The sequence below is a fragment of the Plectropomus leopardus genome, chromosome 10 (assembly GCF_026936395.1).
Source record: "Plectropomus leopardus strain MGB_pleo_1.0 chromosome 10, ASM2693639v1, whole genome shotgun sequence".
NCBI classification, from domain to species: Eukaryota; Metazoa; Chordata; class Actinopteri; order Perciformes; family Serranidae; genus Plectropomus; species Plectropomus leopardus.
The window spans coordinates 24,426,679-24,446,991 of NC_142185.1; the positions used below are offsets into that span (position 1 = coordinate 24,426,679).

Consider the following 20,313-nt stretch of genomic DNA (forward strand, 5'->3'; position numbering starts at 1 on the left):
AAGCAAGGCTATAGTATGGCAAAAATGTCAAAATATGACCTGTCCCAAAAACAGCTAAAAACCACTTCAAACCACATTAAATAACCTTCCGAAACACGCCATAGCATAGAGAGTTGCAAAACAAGGCTAAAAACACCAAAATTCAGTATGTCGAAAAAAAGGCCAAAAAAAAAGCAAGGCTATAGTATGGCAAAAATGTCAAAATATGACCTGTCCCAAAAACAGCTAAAAACCACTTCAAACCACATTAAATAACCTTCCGAAACACGCCATAGCATAGAGAGTTGCAAAACAAGGCTAAAAACACCAAAATTCAGTATGTCGAAAAAAAGGCCAAAAAAAAAGCAAGGCTATAGTATGGCAAAATTGTCAAAATATGACCTGTCCCAAAAACAGCTAAAAACAACTTTAAACCACATCAAACGGTGCTGCGAAACACGCCATAGCATAGAAAGTTGCAAAAAAAAGGCTAAAGACACCTAAATTTAGTATGTCGAAAAAATGACAAAAAAAGCAAGGCTATAGTATGGCAAAAATGTCAAAATATGACCTGTCCCAAAAACAGCTAAAAACAACTTCAAACCACATTAAATAACCTTCCGAAACACGCCATAGCATAGAGAGTTGCAAAACAAGGCTAAAAACACCAAAATTCAGTATGTCGATAAAAAGGCCAAAAAAAAGCAAGGCTATAGTATGGCAAAAATGTCAAAATATGACCTGTCCCAAAAACAGCTAAAAACAACTTTAAACCACATCAAACGGTGCTGCGAAACACGCCATAGCATAGAAAGTTGCAAAAAAAGGCTAAAGACACCTAAATTTAGTATGTCGAAAAAATGACAAAAAAAGCAAGGCTATAGTATGGCAAAAATGTCAAAATATGACCTGTCCCAAAAACAGCTAAAAACAACTTTAAACCACATTAAATAACCTTCCGAAACACGCCATAGCATAGAAAGTTGCAAAAAAAGGCTAAAGACACCTAAATTTAGTATGTCGAAAAAATGACAAAAAAAGCAAGGCTATAGTATGGCAAAAATGTCAAAATATGACCTGTCCCAAAAACAGCTAAAAACCACTTCAAACCACATTAAATAACCTTCCGAAACATGCCATAGCATAGAGAGTTGCAAAACAAGGCTAAAAACACCAAAATTCAGTATGTCGAAAAAAAGGCCAAAAAAAAGCAAGGCTATAGTATGGCAAAAATGTCAAAATATGACCTGTCCCAAAAACAGCTAAAAACAACTTTAAACCACATAAAATACCCCTCTCAAACACGCCATAGCATTGAAAATTGCAAAAAAGGCTAAAAACACCAAAATTTGGTATGTCGAAAAAATGACAAAAAAAAGCAAGGCTATAGTATGGCAAAAATGTCAAAATATGACCTGTCCCAAAAACAGCTAAAAACAACTTTAAACCACATCAAACGGTGCGAAACACGCCATAGCATTGAAAGTTGCAAAAAAAGGCTAAAAACACCGAAATTTAGTATGTTGAAAAAATGACAAAGAAAGCAAGGCTATAGTATGGCAAAAATGTCAAAATATGACCTGTCCCAAAAACAGCTAAAAACAACTTTAAACCACATCAAACAGTAGTGCGAAACACGCCATAGCATAGAAAGTTGCAAAAAAAGGCTAAAGACACCTAAATTTAGTATGTCGAAAAAATGACAAAAAAAGCAAGGCTATAGTATGGCAAAAATGTCAAAATATGACCTGTCCCAAAAACAGCTAAAAACCACTTCAAACCACATTAAATAACCTTCCGAAACATGCCATAGCATAGAGAGTTGCAAAACAAGGCTAAAAACACCAAAATTCAGTATGTCGAAAAAAAGGCCAAAAAAAAAGCAAGGCTATAGTATGGCAAAAATGTCAAAATATGACCTGTCCCAAAAACAGCTAAAAACCACTTCAAACCACATTAAATAACCTTCCGAAACACGCCATAGCATAGAGAGTTGCAAAACAAGGCTAAAAACACCAAAATTCAGTATGCCGAAAAAATGACAAAAAAAAGCAAGGCTATAGTATGGCAAAATTGTCAAAATATGACCTGTCCCAAAAACAGCTAAAAACAACTTTAAACCACATCAAACGGTGCTGCGAAACACGCCATAGCATAGAAAGTTGCAAAAAAAGGCTAAAGACAACTAAATTTAGTATGTCGAAAAAATGACAAAAAAAGCAAGGCTATAGTATGGCAAAAATGTCAAAATATGACCTGTCCCAAAAACAGCTAAAAACCACTTCAAACCACATTAAATAACCTTCCGAAACACGCCATAGCATAGAGAGTTGCAAAACAAGGCTAAAAACACCAAAATTCAGTATGTCGAAAAAAAGGCCAAAAAAAAAGCAAGGCTATAGTATGGCAAAATTGTCAAAATATGACCTGTCCCAAAAACAGCTAAAAACAACTTTAAACCACATAAAATACCCCTCCGAAACACGCCATAGCATTGAAAGTTGCAAAAAAAAGGCTAAAAACACCGAAATTTAGTATGTTGAAAAAATGACAAAGAAAGCAAGGCTATAGTATGGCAAAATTGTCAAAATATGACCTGTCCCAAAAACAGCTAAAAACCACTTCAAACCACATTAAATAACCTTTCGAAACACGCCATAGCATAGAGAGTTGCAAAACAAGTCTAAAAACACCAAAATTCAGTATGTCGAAAAAAAGGCAAAATAAAAAGCAAGGCTATAGTATGACAAAATTGTCAAAATATGACCTGTCCCAAAACAGCTAAAACAACTTTACACCACATAAAATACCCCTCCGAAACACGCCATAGCATTGAAAGTTGCAAAAAAGGCTAAAAACACCAAAATTTGGTATGTCGAAAAAATGACAAAAAAAAGCAAGGCTATAGTATGGCAAAAATGTCAAAATATGACCTGTCCCAAAAACAGCTAAAAACAACTTTAAACCACATCAAACGGTGCTGCGAAACACGCCATAGCATAGAAAGTTGCAAAAAAAGGCTAAAGACACCTAAATTTAGTATGTCGAAAAAATGACAAAAAAAGCAAGGCTATAGTATGGCAAAAATGTCAAAATATGACCTGTCCCAAAAACAGCTAAAAACCACTTCAAACCACATTAAATAACCTTCCGAAACACGCCATAGCATAGAGAGTTGCAAAACAAGGCTAAAAACACCAAAATTCAGTATGTCGAAAAAATGACAAAAAAAAACAAGGCTATAGTATGGCAAAAATGTCAAAATATGACCTGTCCCAAAAACAGCTAAAAACCACTTCAAACCACATTAAATAACCTTCCGAAACATGCCATAGCATAGAGAGTTGCAAAACAAGTCTAAAAACACCAAAATTCAGTATGTCGAAAAAGGCCAAAAAAAAAGCAAGGCTATAGTATGGCAAAATTGTCAAAATATGACCTGTCCCAAAAGCAGCTAAAAACAACTTTAAACCACATAAAATACCCCTCTCAAACACGCCATAGCATTGAAAATTGCAAAAAAGGCTAAAAACACCAAAATTTGGTATGTTGAAAAAATGACAAAAAAAAGCAAGGCTATAGTATGGCAAAAATGTCAAAATATGACCTGTCCCAAAAACAGCTAAAAACAACTTTAAACCACATCAAACGGTGCTGCGAAACACGCCATAGCATAGAAAGTTGCAAAAAAAGGCTAAAGACACCTAAATTCAGTATGTCGAAAAAAAGGCCAAAAAAAAAAGCAAGGCTATAGTATGGCAAAATTGTCAAAATATGACCTGTCCCAAAAACAGCAAAAAACAACTTTAAACCACATAAAATACCCCTCTGAAACACGCCATAGCATTGAAAATTGCAAAAAAGGCTAAAAACACCAAAATTTGGTATGTCGAAAAAATGACAAAGAAAGCAAGGCTATAGTATGGCAAAATTGTCAAAATATGACCTGTCCCAAAAACAGCTAAAAGCCACTTCAAACCACATTTAATAACCTTCGGAAACACGCCATAGCATAGAGAGTTGCAAAACAAGGCTAAAAACACCAAAATTCAGTATGTCGAAAAAAAGGCCAAAAAAAAAGCAAGGCTATAGTATGGCAAAATTGTCAAAATATGACCTGTCCCAAAAACAGCTAAAAACAACTTTACACCACATAAAATACCCCTCCGAAACACGCCATAGCATAGAGAGTTGCAAAACAAGGCTAAAAACACCAAAATTCAGTATGTCGAAAAAATGACAAAAAAAAGCAAGGCTATAGTATGGCAAAAATGTCAAAATATGACCTGTCCCAAAAACAGCTAAAAACAACTTTAAACCACATCAAACGGTGCTGCGAAACACGCCATAGCATAGAAAGTTGCAAAAAAAGGCTAAAGACACCTAAATTTAGTATGTCGAAAAAATGACAAAAAAAGCAAGGCTATAGTATGGCAAAAATGGCAAAATATGACATGTCCCAAAAACAGCTAAAAACAACTTTAAACCATATCAAATACCCCTGTGAAACACACCATAGCATAGAAAGTTGTGAAGATAGTCAAAAACAACAAAAATCTGTATGTCGAAAAAATGACAAAAAAGTAAGGCTATAGTATGGCAAAACTGTCAAAATATGACCTGTCCCAAAAACAGCTAAAACAACTTTAAACCACATAAAATACCCCTCCGAAACACGCCATAGCATTGAAAGTTGCAAAAAAAGGCTAAAAACACCGAAATTTAGTATGTTGAAAAAATGACAAAGAAAGCAAGGCTATAGTATGGCAAAATTGTCAAAATATGACCTGTCCCAAAAACAGCTAAAAACCACTTCTAACCACATTAAATAACCTTCCGAAACACGCCATAGCATAGAGAGTTGCAAAACAAGGCTAAAAACACCAAAATTCAGTATGTCGAAAAAAAGGCCAAAAAAAAAGCAAGGCTATAGTATGGCAAAATTGTCAAAATATGACCTGTCCCAAAAACAGCTAAAAACAACTTTACACCACATAAAATACCCCTCCGAAACACGCCATAGCATTGAAAGTTGCAAAAAAGGCTAAAAACACCAAAATTTGGTATGTCAAAAAAGGCCAAAAAAAGCAAGGCTATAGTATGGCAAAATGTCAAAATATGACCTGTCCCAAAACAGCTAAAAACAACTTTAAACCACATCAAACGGCTGCAAACACGCCATAGCATAGAAAGTTGCAAAAAAAGGCTAAAGACACCTAAATTTAGTATGTCGAAAAATGACAAAAAAGCAAGGCTATAGTATGGCAAAATTGTCAAAATATGACCTGTCCCAAAAACAGCTAAAAACCACTTCAAACCACATTAAATAACCTTCCGAAACACGCCATAGCATAGAGAGTTGCAAAACAAGGCTAAAAACACCAAAATTCAGTATGTCGAAAAAAAGGCCAAAAAAAAAAGCAAGGCTATAGTATGGCAAAATTGTCAAAATATGACCTGTCCCAAAAACAGCAAAAAACAACTTTAAACCACATAAAATACCCCTCTGAAACACGCCATAGCATTGAAAATTGCAAAAAAGGCTAAAAACACCAAACATTTGGTATTTCGAAAAAATGACAAAAAAAAGCAAGGCTATAGTATGGCAAAAATGTCAAAATATGACCTGTCCCAAAAACAGCTAAAAACAACTTTAAACCACATCAAACAGTGCTGCGAAACACGCCATAGCATTGAAAGTTGCAAAAAAAAGGCTAAAAACACCGAAATTTAGTATGTTGAAAAAATGGCAAAAAAAGCAAGGCTATAGTATGGCAAAAATGTCAAAATATGACCTGTCCCAAAAACAGCTAAAAACCACTTCTAACCACATTAAATAACCTTCCGAAACACGCCATAGCATAGAGAGTTGCAAAACAAGGCTAAAAACACCAAAATTCAGTATGTCGAAAAAAAGGCCAAAAAAAAAGCAAGGCTATAGTATGGCAAAATTGTCAAAATATGACCTGTCCCAAAAACAGCTAAAAACAACTTTAAACCACATAAAATACCCCTCCGAAACACGCCATAGCATTGAAAGTTGCAAAAAAGGCTAAAAACACCGAAATTTGGTATGTTGAAAAAATGACAAAAAAAGCAAGGCTATAGTATGGCAAAATTGTCAAAATATGACCTGTCCCAAAAACAGCTAAAACAACTTTAAACCACATCAAACGGTGCTAAAACACGCCAGAGAATAGAAAGTTGCAAAAAAAGGCTAAAGACACCTAAATTTAGTATGTCAAAAAAATGACAAAAAAAGCAAGGCTATAGTATGGCAAAAATGTCAAAATATGACCTGTCCCAAAAACAGCTAAAAACCACTTCAAACCACATTAAATAACCTTCCGAAACACGCCATAGCATAGAGAGTTGCAAAACAAGGCTAAAAACACCAAAATTCAGTATGTCGAAAAAAAGGCCAAAAAAAAGCAAGGCTATAGTATGGCAAAATTGTCAAAATATGACCTGTCCCAAAAACAGCTAAAAACAACTTTAAACCACATAAAATACCCCTCTGAAACACGCCATAGCATTGAAAATTGCAAAAAAGGCTAAAAACACCAAAATTTGGTATGTTGAAAAAATGACAAAAAAAGCAAGGCTATAGTATGGCAAAAATGTCAAAATATGACCTGTCCCAAAAACAGCTAAAAACAACTTTAAACCACATAAAATACCTCTCCGAAACACGCCATAGCATAGAAAGTTGTAAAAAAAGGCTAAAGACACCTAAATTTAGTATGTTGAAAAATGACAAAAAAAGCAAGGCTATAGTATGGCAAAATGTCAAAATATGACCTGTCCCAAAAACAGCTAAAACCACTTCTAACCACATTAAATAACCTTCGAAACACGCCATAGCATAGAGAGTTGCAAAACAAGGCTAAAAACACCAAAATTCAGTATGTCGAAAAAGGCCAAAAAAAAAAGCAAGGCTATAGTATGGCAAAAATGTCAAAATATGACCTGTCCCAAAAACAGCTAAAAACAACTTTAAACCACATAAAATACCCCTCCGAAACACGCCATAGCATTGAAAGTTGCAAAAAAAAGGCTAAAAACACCGAAATTTAGTATGTTGAAAAAATGACAAAAAAAGCAAGGCTATAGTATGGCAAAATTGTCAAAATATGACCTGTCCCAAAAACAGCTAAAAACCACTTCAAACCACATTAAATAACCTTCCGAAACACGCCATAGCATAGAGAGTTGCAAAACAAGGCTAAAAACACCAAAATTCAGTATGTTGAAAAAAAGGCCAAAAAAAAAGCAAGGCTATAGTATGGCAAAATTGTCAAAATATGACCTGTCCCAAAAACAGCTAAAAACAACTTTAAACCACATAAAATACCCCTCCGAAACACGCCATAGCATTGAAAGTTGCAAAAAAAGCTAAAAACACCAAAATTTGGGATGTCGAAAAAAAACACAAAAAAAGCAAGACTATAGTATGGCAAAATGTCAAAATATGACCTGTCCCAAAAACAGCTAAAACAACTTTAAACCACATCAAACGGTGCTCGAAACACGCCATAGCATAGAAAGTTGCAAAAAGGCTAAAGACACCTAAATTTAATATGCCGAAAAAATGACAAAAAAAGCAAGGCTATAGTATGGCAAAAATGTCAAAATATGACCTGTCCCAAAAACAGCTAAAAACCACTTCAAACCACATTAAATAACCTTCCGAAACACGCCATAGCATAGAGAGTTGCAAAACAAGGCTAAAAACACCAAAATTCAGTATGTCGAAAAAAAGGCCAAAAAAAAGCAAGGCTATAGTATGGCAAAAATGTCAAAATATGACCTGTCCCAAAAACAGCTAAAAACCACTTCAAACCACATTAAATAACCTTCCGAAACACGCCATAGCATAGAGAGTTGCAAAACAAGGCTAAAAACACCAAAATTCAGTATGTCGAAAAAAAGGCCAAAAAAAAAGCAAGGCTATAGTATGGCAAAATTGTCAAAATATGACCTGTCCCAAAAGCAGCTAAAAACAACTTTAAACCACATAAAATACCCCTCTCAAACACGCCATAGCATTGAAAATTGCAAAAAAGGCTAAAAACACCAAAATTTGGTATGTTGAAAAAATGACAAAAAAAAGCAAGGCTATAGTATGGCAAAAATGTCAAAATATGACCTGTCCCAAAAACAGCTAAAAACAACTTTAAACCACATAAAATAACTGCAAACACGCCATAGCATAGAAAGTTGCAAAAAAAGGCTAAAGACACCTAAATTTAGTATGTTGAAAAAAAGGCCAAAAAAAAAGCAAGGCTATAGTATGGCAAAATTGTCAAAATATGACCTGTCCCAAAAACAGCTAAAAACAACTTTAAACCACATAAAATACCCCTCCGAAACACGCCATAGCATTGAAAGTTGCAAAAAAAAGGCTAAAAACACCGAAATTTAGTATGTTGAAAAAATGACAAAGAAAGCAAGGCTATAGTATGGCAAAATTGTCAAAATATGACCTGTCCCAAAAACAGCTAAAAACCACTTCAAACCACATTAAATAACCTTCCGAAACACGCCATAGCATAGAGAGTTGCAAAACAAGGCTAAAAACACCAAAATTCAGTATGTCGAAAAAAAGGCCAAAAAAAAGCAAGGCTATAGTATGGCAAAATTGTCAAAATATGACCTGTCCCAAAAACAGCTAAAAACAACTTTACACCACATAAAATACCCCTCCGAAACACGCCATAGCATTGAAAGTTGCAAAAAAGGCTAAAAACACCAAAATTTGGTATGCCGAAAAAATGACAAAAAAAAGCAAGGCTATAGTATGGCAAAAATGTCAAAATATGACCTGTCCCAAAAACAGCTAAAAACAACTTTAAACCACATAAAATACCTCTCCAAAACATGCCATGGCATAGAAAGTTGCAAAAAAAAAAAGGCTAAAAATACCAAAATTCAGTATGTCAAAAAAATGACAAAAAAGCAAGGCTATAGTATGGCAAAAATGTCAAAATATGACCTGTCCCAAAAACAGCTAAAAACCACTTCAAACCACATTAAATAACCTTCCGAAACACGCCATAGCATAGAGAGTTGCAAAACAAGGCTAAAAACACCAAAATTCAGTATGTCGAAAAAAAGGCCAAAAAAAAAAGCAAGGCTATAGTATGGCAAAATTGTCAAAATATGACCTGTCCCAAAAACAGCAAAAAACAACTTTAAACCACATAAAATACCCCTCTGAAACACGCCATAGCATTGAAAATTGCAAAAAAGGCTAAAAACACCAAAATTTGGTATTTCGAAAAAATGACAAAAAAAAGCAAGGCTATAGTATGGCAAAAATGTCAAAATATGACCTGTCCCAAAAACAGCTAAAAACAACTTTAAACCACATAAAATACCCCTCCGAAACACGCCATAGCATAGAAAGTTGCAAAAAAAGGCTAAAAACACCAAAATTTAGTATGTCGAAAAAATGACAAAAAAAGCAAGGCTATAGTATGGCAAAATTGTCAAAATATGAACTGTCCCAAAAACAGCTAAAACCACTTCTAAACCACATTAAATAACCTTCCAAACACGCCATAGCATAGAGAGTTGCAAAACAAGGCTAAAACACCAAAATTCAGTATGTCGAAAAAAAGGCCAAAAAAAAGCAAGGCTATAGTATGGCAAAAATGTCAAAATATGACCTGTCCCAAAAACAGCTAAAAACAACTTTAAACCACATAAAATACCCCTCCGAAACACGCCATAGCATTGAAAGTTGCAAAAAAAAGGCTAAAAACACCGAAATTTAGTATGTTGAAAAAATGACAAAGAAAGCAAGGCTATAGTATGGCAAAAATGGCAAAATATGACATGTCCCAAAAACAGCTAAAAACAACTTTAAACCATGTCAAATACCCCTGTGAAACACACCATAGCATAGAAAGTTGTGAAGATAGTCAAAAACAACAAAAATCTGTATGTCGAAAAAATGACAAAAAAGTAAGGCTATAGTATGGCAAAACTGTCAAAATATGACCTGTCCCAAAAACAGCTAAAAACAACTTTAAACCACATAAAATACCCCTCCGAAACACGCCATAGCATAGAAAGTTGCAAAAAAAGGCTAAAGACACCTAAATTTAGTATGTTGAAAAATGACAAAAAAGCAAGGCTATAGTATGGCAAAATTGTCAAAATATGACCTGTCCCAAAAACAGCTAAAACCACTTCAAACCACATTAAATAACCTTCCAAACACGTCATAGCATAGAAAGTTGCAAAAAAAAGGCTAAAAACACCAAAATTCAGTATGTCGAAAAATAGGCCAAAAAAAACAGCAAGGCAGTATGGCAAAAATGTCAAAATATGACCTGTCCCAAACACAGCTAAAAACAACTTTACACCACATAAAATACCCCTCTCAAACACGCCATAGCATTGAAAGTTGCAAAAAAGGCTAAAAACACCAAAATTTGGTATGTCGAAAAAATGACAAAAAAAAGCAAGGCTATAGTATGGCAAAAATGTCAAAATATGACCTGTCCCAAAAACAGCTAAAAACAACTTTAAACCACATCAAACGGTCTCTAAACACGCCATAGCATAGAAAGTTGCAAAAAAGGCTAAAGACACCTAAATTTAGTATGTCGAAAAATGACAAAAAAGCAAGGCTATAGTATGGCAAAATGTCAAAATATGACCTGTCCCAAAAACAGCTAAAACCACTTCAAACCACATTAAATAACCTTCCAAACACGCCATAGCATAGAGAGTTGCAAAACAAGGCTAAAAACACCAAAATTCAGTATGTCGAAAAAAGGCCAAAAAAAAGCAAGGCTATAGTATGGCAAAATTGTCAAAATATGACCTGTCCCAAAAACAGCTAAAAACAACTTTAAACCACATAAAATACCCCTCTGAAACACGCCATAGCATTGAAAATTGCAAAAAAGGCTAAAAACACCAAAATTTGGTATGTCGAAAAAAAGGCCAAAAAAAAAGCAAGGCTATAGTATGGCAAAAATGTCAAAATATGACCTGTCCCAAAAACAGCTAAAAACAACTTTAAACCACATCAAACAGTAGTGCGAAACACGCCATAGCATAGAAAGTTGCAAAAAAAGGCTAAAAACACCTAAATTTAGTATGTCGAAAAAATGACAAAAAAAGCAAGGCTATAGTATGGCAAAAATGTCAAAATATGACCTGTCCCAAAAACAGCTAAAAACCACTTCTAACCACATTAAATAACCTTCCGAAACACGCCATAGCATAGAGAGTTGCAAAACAAGGCTAAAAACACCAAAATTCAGTATGTCGAAAAAAAGGCCAAAAAAAAGCAAGGCTATAGTATGGCAAAATGTCAAAATATGACCTGTCCCAAAAACAGCTAAAAACAACTTTAAACCACATAAAATACCCTCGAAACACGCCATAGCATTGAAAGTTGCAAAAAAAAGGCTAAAACACCAAATTAAGTATGTTGAAAAAATGACAAAGAAAGCAAGGCTATAGTATGGCAAAATTGTCAAAATATGACCTGTCCCAAAAACAGCTAAAAACCACTTCAAACCACATTAAATAACCTTCCGAAACACGCCATAGCATAGAGAGTTGCAAAACAAGTCTAAAAACACCAAAATTCAGTATGTCGAAAAAAAGGCCAAATAAAAAGCAAGGCTATAGTATGGCAAAATTGTCAAAATATGACCTGTCCCAAAAACAGCAAAAAACAACTTTAAACCACATAAAATACCCCTCTGAAACACGCCATAGCATTGAAAATTGCAAAAAAGGCTAAAAACACCAAAATTTGGTATGTCGAAAAAATGACAAAAAAAAGCAAGGCTATAGTATGGCAAAAATGTCAAAATATGACCTGTCCCAAAAACAGCTAAAAACAACTTTAAACCACATCAAACGGTGCTGCGAAACACGCCATAGCATAGAAAGTTGCAAAAAAAGGCTAAAGACACCTAAATTTAGTATGTCGAAAAAATGACAAAAAAAGCAAGGCTATAGTATGGCAAAATTGTCAAAATATGACCTGTCCCAAAAACAGCTAAAAACCACTTCAAACCACATTAAATAACCTTCCGAAACACGCCATAGCATAGAAAGTTGCAAAAAAAGGCTAAAAACACCAAAATTCAGTATGTCGAAAAAAAGGCCAAAAAAAAAAGCAAGGCTATAGTATGGCAAAATTGTCAAAATATGACCTGTCCCAAAAACAGCTAAAAACAACTTTAAACCACATAAAATACCCCTCCGAAACACGCCATAGCATTGAAAGTTGCAAAAAAGGCTAAAAACACCAAAATTTGGTATGTCGAAAAAATGACAAAAAAAAGCAAGGCTATAGTATGGCAAAAATGTCAAAATATGACCTGTCCCAAAAACAGCTAAAAACAACTTTAAACCACATAAAATACCTCTCCGAAACACACCATGGCATAGAAAGCTGTAAAAATAGTCAAAAACACCAAAATTCAGTATGTCGAAAAAATGACAAAAAAAAGCAAGGCTATAGTATGGCAAAAATGTCAAAATATGACCTGTCCCAAACACAGCTAAAATCCACTTCAAACCACATTAAATAACCTTCCATAACACGACATAGCATAGAGAGTTGCAAAACAGGTCTAAAAACACCAAAATTTGGTATGTCGAAAAAAAGGCCAAAAAAAAAGCAAGGCTATAGTATGGCAAAATTGTCAAAATATGACCTGTCCCAAAAACAGCTAAAAACAACTTTAAACCACATAAAATACCCCTCCGAAACACGTCATAGCATAGAAAGTTGCAAAAAAAAGGCTAAAAACACCAAAATTCAGTATGTCGAAAAAATGACAAAAAAAAGAAAGACTATAGTATGGCAAAATGTCAAAATATAACCTGTCCCAAACACAGCTAAAACAACTTTAAACCACATTAAATAACCTTCCATAACACGATATAGCATAGAGAGTTGCAAAACAGGTCTAAAAACACCAAAATTTGGTATGTCGAAAAAAAGGCCAAAAAAAAAGCAAGGCTATAGTATGGCAAAATTGTCAAAATATGACCTGTCCCAAAAACAGCTAAAAACAACTTTAATAACACATAAAATACCTCTCCGAAACACGCCATGGCATAGAAAGCTGTAAAAATAGTCAAAAACACCAAAATTCAGTATGTCGAAAAAAAGGCCAAAAAAAAAGCAAGGCTATAGTATGGCAAAAATGTCAAAATATGATATGTTCCAAAAACAGCTAAAAACTACTTCAAACCACATTAAATAACCTTCCAAAACACGCCATAGCATTGAAAGTTGCAAAAAAAGGCTAAAAACACCAAAATTTAGTATGTTGAAAAAAAGGCCAAAAAAAAAAAAGCAAGGCTATAGTATGGCAAAATTGTCAAAATACGACCTGTCCCAAAAACAGCTAAAAACCACTTTAAACCACATAAAATACCTCTCCGAAACACGCCATAGCATTGAAAGTTGCAAAAAAAAGGCTAAAAACACCAAAATTTAGTATGTCGAAAAAAATCACAAAAAAAGCAAGGCTATAGTATGGCAAAAATGTCAAAATATGACCTGTCCCAAAAACAGCTAAAAACAACTTCAAACCACATAAAATAACCTTCCAAAACACGCCATAGCATTGAAAGTTGCAAAAAAAGGCTAAAAACACCAAAATTCAGTATGTCGAAAAAATGACAAAAAAAGCAAGGCTATAGTATGGCAAAAATGTCAAAATATGACATGTCCCAAAAACAGCTAAAAACCACTTCTAACCACATTAAATAACCTTCCGAAACACGCCATAGCATAGAGAGTTGTAAAAATAGTCAAAAACACCAAAAATCTGTATGTTGAAAAAAAGGCCAAAAAAAAAAGCAAGGCTATAGTGTGGCAAAATTGTCAAAATATGACCTGTCCCAAAAACAGCTAAAAACAACTTTAAACCACATAAAATGCTGCTGCGAAACACGCCATAGCATTTCAAACCACTTCAAACGACATCACTCTAAATGACTACTTCCTTCATGAGGATCAAACCTTTTAAAGTATTCTTTTTTGAATTTGTGTAACTGGTTATTACACTTAATGAGCTGGGCAAATTTTTTTGCTGCACACTTAAATAAACCCGTGAAGAGATTCAGTGATCTCACTGATTTCTCGGTGGAAATACCTCATTGGCGAGGACTCTGTTGAAAGATGGCGACTGTTCCAGTGGTGACCAAATCTTGATATCGTAGTCTATCCCTGAAGAAGCCAGAACTGAAAAAGACCAGAAAATAAATGTTGACATACAACTAACACCATCAGATCATCCTGGAGCAGAGGATCATCTGAGCAGCGGACTGAAGGCGGAGGCGGAGGCTCACTGGGGTCATAGGGGTGCGGCTGCAGGCAGTTGACCACATGGTTGTCGGCCTCCAGCAGCATGAGGTGCTCTGCAGTGTGCCTGTCCCAGATGAAGATGTGGCCGCAGTCTGAGCCGCTCATCACAAAGTTGTTGCCCCAGAAACAGGACTCCTTTATCTGGACAAATAAACAAAACCACCTTAAACTATTACAGTCAAGTGGCGGAAAATGTCTCACATTTTTCCACGCAAACTTATTAGTTTAGAAACAAAAAAGGCCCTGATGTTCTGCACAAAGGCAGGGTTAAACTGTTCTTTTCCTGCAAAACACACTGTTGCATCCAGATCTGTTGATGGAACAATCACGGTGAGTTAGCTTAATATGCACGGTCAGTGTTTGTGTTAGTGTATAAATAAAAAAACTTTAAAGAGTGTGGTTTTATTGTCACTGGATGACGCTGCCTTAAAAAAGTAATAATAATTGCTTTTTAAAAGTTACAAAGTGAGTTGCATACAATTAAAAGGAATCAAGCCAAAAGTTACTCAAATATTATGATAAATACAACAAAAGACAATACACCCAAAGTAATATCTGCATTGTTTTCTCACCCAACTATCAGAAAGAGCGCAAATAACTAACACGACGTACGAACCATTGTCCTGGAGTTGCGGTGGCCTTTGTAGACCATCTTGACTGAGGGTCTCCTGATATTCTGCGTCTCACTCTCCTCCATTTCTCTTCGCTCTTTCCTCCTGCGAAACAGCTCCTGGATACGAGCGGCTGCGGAACGTCTGTGAAACACACAAAATCAGCGTGCGATTATGCACAGTGCACACACACACACACACACACACACTAAGAAAAGCCACACAAGCCCATGCCGTCTGATGCTCATGAACCCCATGCTTGAATTTTTTGAGTGAAGTTTGTGCTTAAATATTTCAACCAAATAACAGCTAGAAAGCAGCCACTTTTAAGGCAAAACACATAATACCTGAATGAAGCCCTCAATATTATTGTGCAAAGCCATTTCCTACGTGACACCGGTACATTAAATCCCCGCGGGTTTGTGTACTAAACTAGTTGAAAACTGATCCAGCTGAGGAAATCAGAGCTTTATATCTGTTCAGCTCATTCCCATCATGCACACATTCTTTGTCCATTCGTCTTGTTGCTGTTATGCTGCTGCTCACACCATCTGTGAAGGTCAGTACTCACATGCACGTCACTCTGAGGCCTCATCCACACTAACGCGTTTTCATTCTCAAACCAAAATGCGCTTCGTTTTTGCACCGTCTCAGAATGACTCACAGATCACATGAGCATTTACAAACGCTCGGCATGCAGGTGGCAATATAAACAGGAAGCAGATTGTCTACTGTGCCACTGGTTTGCTTAGTCACAGAAAATACGACAGAGACTGCGAAAAGTAAGAACCAGAAATTTCTTTGCTTGGACCAATGACGAGGTGGAACTGTTCCTAAAAGTCATCTTCACTGCAGCATGTTTTTTCAATTGAGGCTTATTTATGTAAATCAGGGGTGTCCAGTGTGACTTGCGCACTCTGGAACCTCCCCAAAAACTAAGCTAACTGTTGCCAAATAAAGACAGATTTAGCAGCTGCATGACGTATCTCTTGATTCAAATATTTTCAAAAACACATTTCAGTGAACTGTTTTCATAATTAAAGACAAAGTTTCCAAATGGGCAACCTGTCTGGTTTTAAATCTGGAGGCAGACATGGTTGGCACGCCCATCAAGCATCCAATGCTGGGACGCAGCAACGCCACCGTGGCCATGTACCATAACACATGAGAGTTAGGCATTTAACCCTTTGTAACCTGGAACCACACCTGTTTTCTTGTGCTTTGTTCAGACGCCTTTCACATATATCTAAACCTTTGAGAAAATTTATTTAATTTCTTTTCAAAAGTAAATCAGCTACTTGGCAAGAGATTACACACAAATTTCAAGAATTTTGAAACATGTGACAAGAAAATGACCTGAAAATTAGCTTTTGAAAAGAGAGAGGGGTAGCGCCATTATCAGAGGTTTCTAACAATAGTAAGTATTTTATCTCTATATTTATATATTTTTTCTTTTTTGCTAAATTTCCAGTAATTTGCTCGTAACTCCCTCTGATGTTTTTGACAAAAATCAAGCCAATTTGCTTTTCCGACAGTTAAGGACGCAGAAAACAGTTTGGTAATCGCTGCAAAGTTAATACAACAACATATCAGACCAGAGGAGGTCAAGGCAGTAGGAAAGGAGGAATGTAATCTAAACAAGAAGGATAAAATCACAAAAGGTATGTAAACTTTGCTATAATCTTTTGCCCTTACACCTCACAACTAATAAGACCCAATCAGGAAGCAAATGTAGGTGTCAATGTCATCTTTTTAAAACGTCTCAGTTTCATGTCCAGACTAAAACGCAGCCCTGAAACAATGGAGGAGTGTGAAAGCTTGCTAGCATAAGTTACGCGTATTGAACCGTATTAGTGTGGATGTAGCGCACCTCTACAGTTAGCTGTGTGTTTATTAGTTTTTTGTGAGTAACACCAAACAAAACCCTGATATCTTCACCAAGATGTGCTGTTGAGTTTTAATGCTCTGCTGCAAGTCACACACTTGGCAAGTTAGATGCTTTTAGTGCAAACACTTTACCTGATCATCCTATCTCCTACTGCGGACCCTCTGGAATTAAATCTATATTTGTAGTCAAACAGTCAATGGGGAGGCATCACAAAACATCTGAATGCCCCCACACACCCGCCATTTAAAAAATGATATTTAACAAGAGAAATGAGACAAAAACCTGCATTCAGATACACGAGGGTGTTTTTGTTTGTAGTGAGCGACGTACCTCTGTCCTTGACCTCTGAACCTTGTTGACGGGATCAGAATTGGATCATCGTCGCTGTCGTCAGAGTCCTGGTGGCTCCGTGCAGGCTGACTCTGGCCCTCCTCTCCCTCCTCCGCTCTGGGCTCCGCTCTCCTGCAGCCTCCTGACGTGTCCTCCTTACCCTCCGGTTGACTCCTGTCCACTGGTGGAGAAGTCACAGTGTCCCCCTGAGAGGAGCCTGCCGCTGGGGTCTGAGCTGCCGAGCTGCCGGGGCCACCAGAGCAGGAGGGGCCACACGGCGGCGGCTCTGTGGAGGCGGACGGGACACTCTGTTGCCCCGAGGACACAGAGGGAGCTGCAGGAAAATACATAAAGACATTTTTATTTTTGTATGCTCAAAACATTAACGTAAAAGAGTAATTAGTGTGTGTGTTTTCTTTGAATATATGTATTAGTGTCTTCTCCAACATGTTTCTTTGCAGAAGTTCCTTTTTATATCTGTCCTTTCATACGAGGAACAATTTCATTTGTTTATTTTTGTACTGCCTCTGTGTACTTTTTACAATAGTAAAGTGTAGATGTTTAAGGTTGTGCTTATTTTCTTTTTTTCTGGAAAGCAATTTATGGCACAGAACAGACAGGGTTAAATTTCCCCTACTGTTCAAATTTTTCCAAAATTTAGGTCGGTTGTGCTGATTTTTACTCCTCTGTACAGTGCTGGGCAGTTTAATTCACAGCAGTGCATCAAATTCTGTAAGATCATCATGTGTTTGCAGCATTGCTCTCCTGCGGATGGAGAGGAATGAAAAATATCATCTTAAAAGTAGTAACTAAAGTAGATAGTATAATGGAAATAGAAACACTACAGTAAAGTACAAATACCTCAAATTTGTACTTAGCAAGAGTACTTGGGTCAATATATTTAGTTAGAATTCACCACTGGCAACAAAGCACACGTTCTGACTGCAGTCATGAGTGATGGAGGGTGTTAGAGGAGAAACTGGTTTGAAACTTTTAACACATCTCTTCAGCCTGGTGTCAATATTCAAATTTCATTCAAATTCTGTCTGAGCGTTTTCACAGTGTTGAAGGACTCACGTTGCTCTGCCACTGAACTCTCTGTCGACAGACTCTCTTTGCTCTGCACAGCTTCAGATGTTTTGGGACCGCCACTGCCTTTAGAGCTAGACGTGCTACTGCTCCTGTGGAGACAAAAACAGCGACTGAGAGTCTATCGAGCCTCTGACGGGTTTTAATTGTTTTTCAATGAGGGAGTTGTTGCACAATGCTGATGACGCATCTGTATCCACAACATATGTGTCAATATTCCCTCTGCAAACTGTGAGTGGAGCCGAAATTCTGCACAGTGTTGAACACTTTTACATATTTTTAAATTCTTTTAAAAAATCTGAATTTATAAAGGCTTACAGAAAGAAATGTTGAAATAAAATTAAAATAAAAACAAGCAACAAACTCTTCAATTACACTAATGCAATTATCCACAACACAAAACACAAAACAGATGAAATATAGTCTTTAGAATAGAGGTCAACAGATTATCGACATGGCCGATTATTGTGGCCGATATTAATTAATGAGAAAGTGTGAGTATAACACTCAACCAACACCTGGGGAGGCGGCCAGTAATACATGCAGAAAAAGTGTCAGCATGGGAGGAACTTTTACTTTGTAAAACCTCAGTGTGCTATTTTTATCAATTCATTTTAACTAAATTTTCACAAAAAAAAGTTGCTGCTAACTTGCTGTATATGACGTTGAAAGTTTCAGTTTTGATTAAACATTTGCTGAAGGCATTTACACAAAGTCTTGTGTTGGTTTTTCAGAGCAGATACCGATTAATATTACTATAGAAATTTAGAATTTGGAATATAAACAAACTCCAATATTGGTCGACCCCTATTCTAGAACAAAAAAAGCGGCCCCTGGGATGCTCTACAGGGCCCATTAACAAATATTTCAGAATAAAAAGGTACTACATCAAAAAAGCTGATGATTGTGCTAAAATGATCATTAATAACAAACTACCATCAAAATACTCAAAACAAAAATGTGTGTAGTAAAAAGGGTCATAATGATTTGAGAGAGGTCTTTTATCTCCTCACCACTCGTCAGTGAAGTCCAGCTTGATGGTGCTGGTGGTGGTTCCCTCTGAGCTGTAGTGCAGGCTGAGGACTGGCTCTGCTGCACTGGGCCGACTGGTGCCTGTGGTGGTGCTGGGAGTGTTGGGGGCGCTGGTGCTGACTGGTACAGAAACAGGTTGATCAGGAGGTGAACCTGCAGCTTCTGCTGCTCCTGAGAGGAAAACACACAGGCAGAGCAAGCAAGAATGATTTCCTGAAAATCTGTTCAGCCGATAATTCTGATTAGAAAAGCTTTTTGTTCTTGCTGTTCACAGCATGTTTTCTGTTTAAAAGCACGACAGAAACATGCAACCTTCTGTTGCATCACTTCCCATAGACTAACAGCAAAAACATGCAGCAGACATTTATAGAGCGGACAAAGGTGGACACGCTGTAACAGACAACAATCACCAGCCACAGCAACGAGACAGAAACACATCGAGACACAAGATTCACGAGTCAAAGCCCCTGAAGGATCATTACGCACCTCAGCTGGTTATTATGAAAACTGATGGCATTTGTGTGTTAAAAAAGTAACAGTAACCAAAATTTTTCTTGCTACAGCCTCTAAGGTGAGAATAATATAAATTAGCTGATTGCAGATATTTTGGCATCGATGTGTCCTCTGAACAGAAATATCAGATGTGTTGGAGGTCACTTAGAAACCCTTTCAATGTTGCACAGTTTATCCACCAAAGACCGCTGGCAAGTTTATATGTTAAGCTTAAAATGTTTTTCTTAGATTTTTAAAAAGAGCACATTTAAGGAAGCCTAATTAAAAATGCATGTGTGCATTTTTTTGTATGTTTATGTAGAAAAATTAGTTAGTGATGACGCCTCACTGCAAGAGGGTCCCTGGTTCAAATCTAGATTGGGGCAAGGTTGGGACCTTGCACGGGGGGGCCCTTCTGTGCAGGGTTGCACGTTTTCCCCGTGTCTGTTTCTCTCCGCGTTGTCCGGCTTCCGTCAGTTTAATTGGTGACTCTAAATTGCCCGGAGGTGTGACTGTGAGCGTGAAAGGTTGTC

General features: G+C 36.5%; 1 protein-coding gene across 7 annotated transcripts in view; it reads right to left on the reverse strand.

Moving 5' to 3' along the window:
• dcaf6 (ddb1 and cul4 associated factor 6) overlaps nucleotides 1-20,313 on the reverse strand; it is a 58,395-nt gene that overhangs the window by 9,764 nt on the left and 28,318 nt on the right. For 4 of the 7 annotated variants that reach the window (XM_042494285.2, XM_042494282.2, XM_042494286.2 and 1 more), the window contains 7 exons: nucleotides 19,270-19,459; nucleotides 18,245-18,348; nucleotides 17,168-17,501; nucleotides 16,969-17,010; nucleotides 14,955-15,093; nucleotides 14,323-14,479; nucleotides 14,127-14,215 (listed from right to left, as the gene is read on the reverse strand). In XM_042494285.2, the coding sequence (XP_042350219.1) occupies nucleotides 14,127-14,215; nucleotides 14,323-14,479; nucleotides 14,955-15,093; nucleotides 16,969-17,010; nucleotides 17,168-17,501; nucleotides 18,245-18,348; nucleotides 19,270-19,459 (1,055 nt within the window). The remainder of the gene's footprint in view (nucleotides 1-14,126; nucleotides 14,216-14,322; nucleotides 14,480-14,954; nucleotides 15,094-16,968; nucleotides 17,011-17,167; nucleotides 17,502-18,244; nucleotides 18,349-19,269; nucleotides 19,460-20,313) is intronic. The other 3 variants (XM_042494284.2, XM_088083354.1, XM_042494283.2) reach the window with 2 other exon arrangements.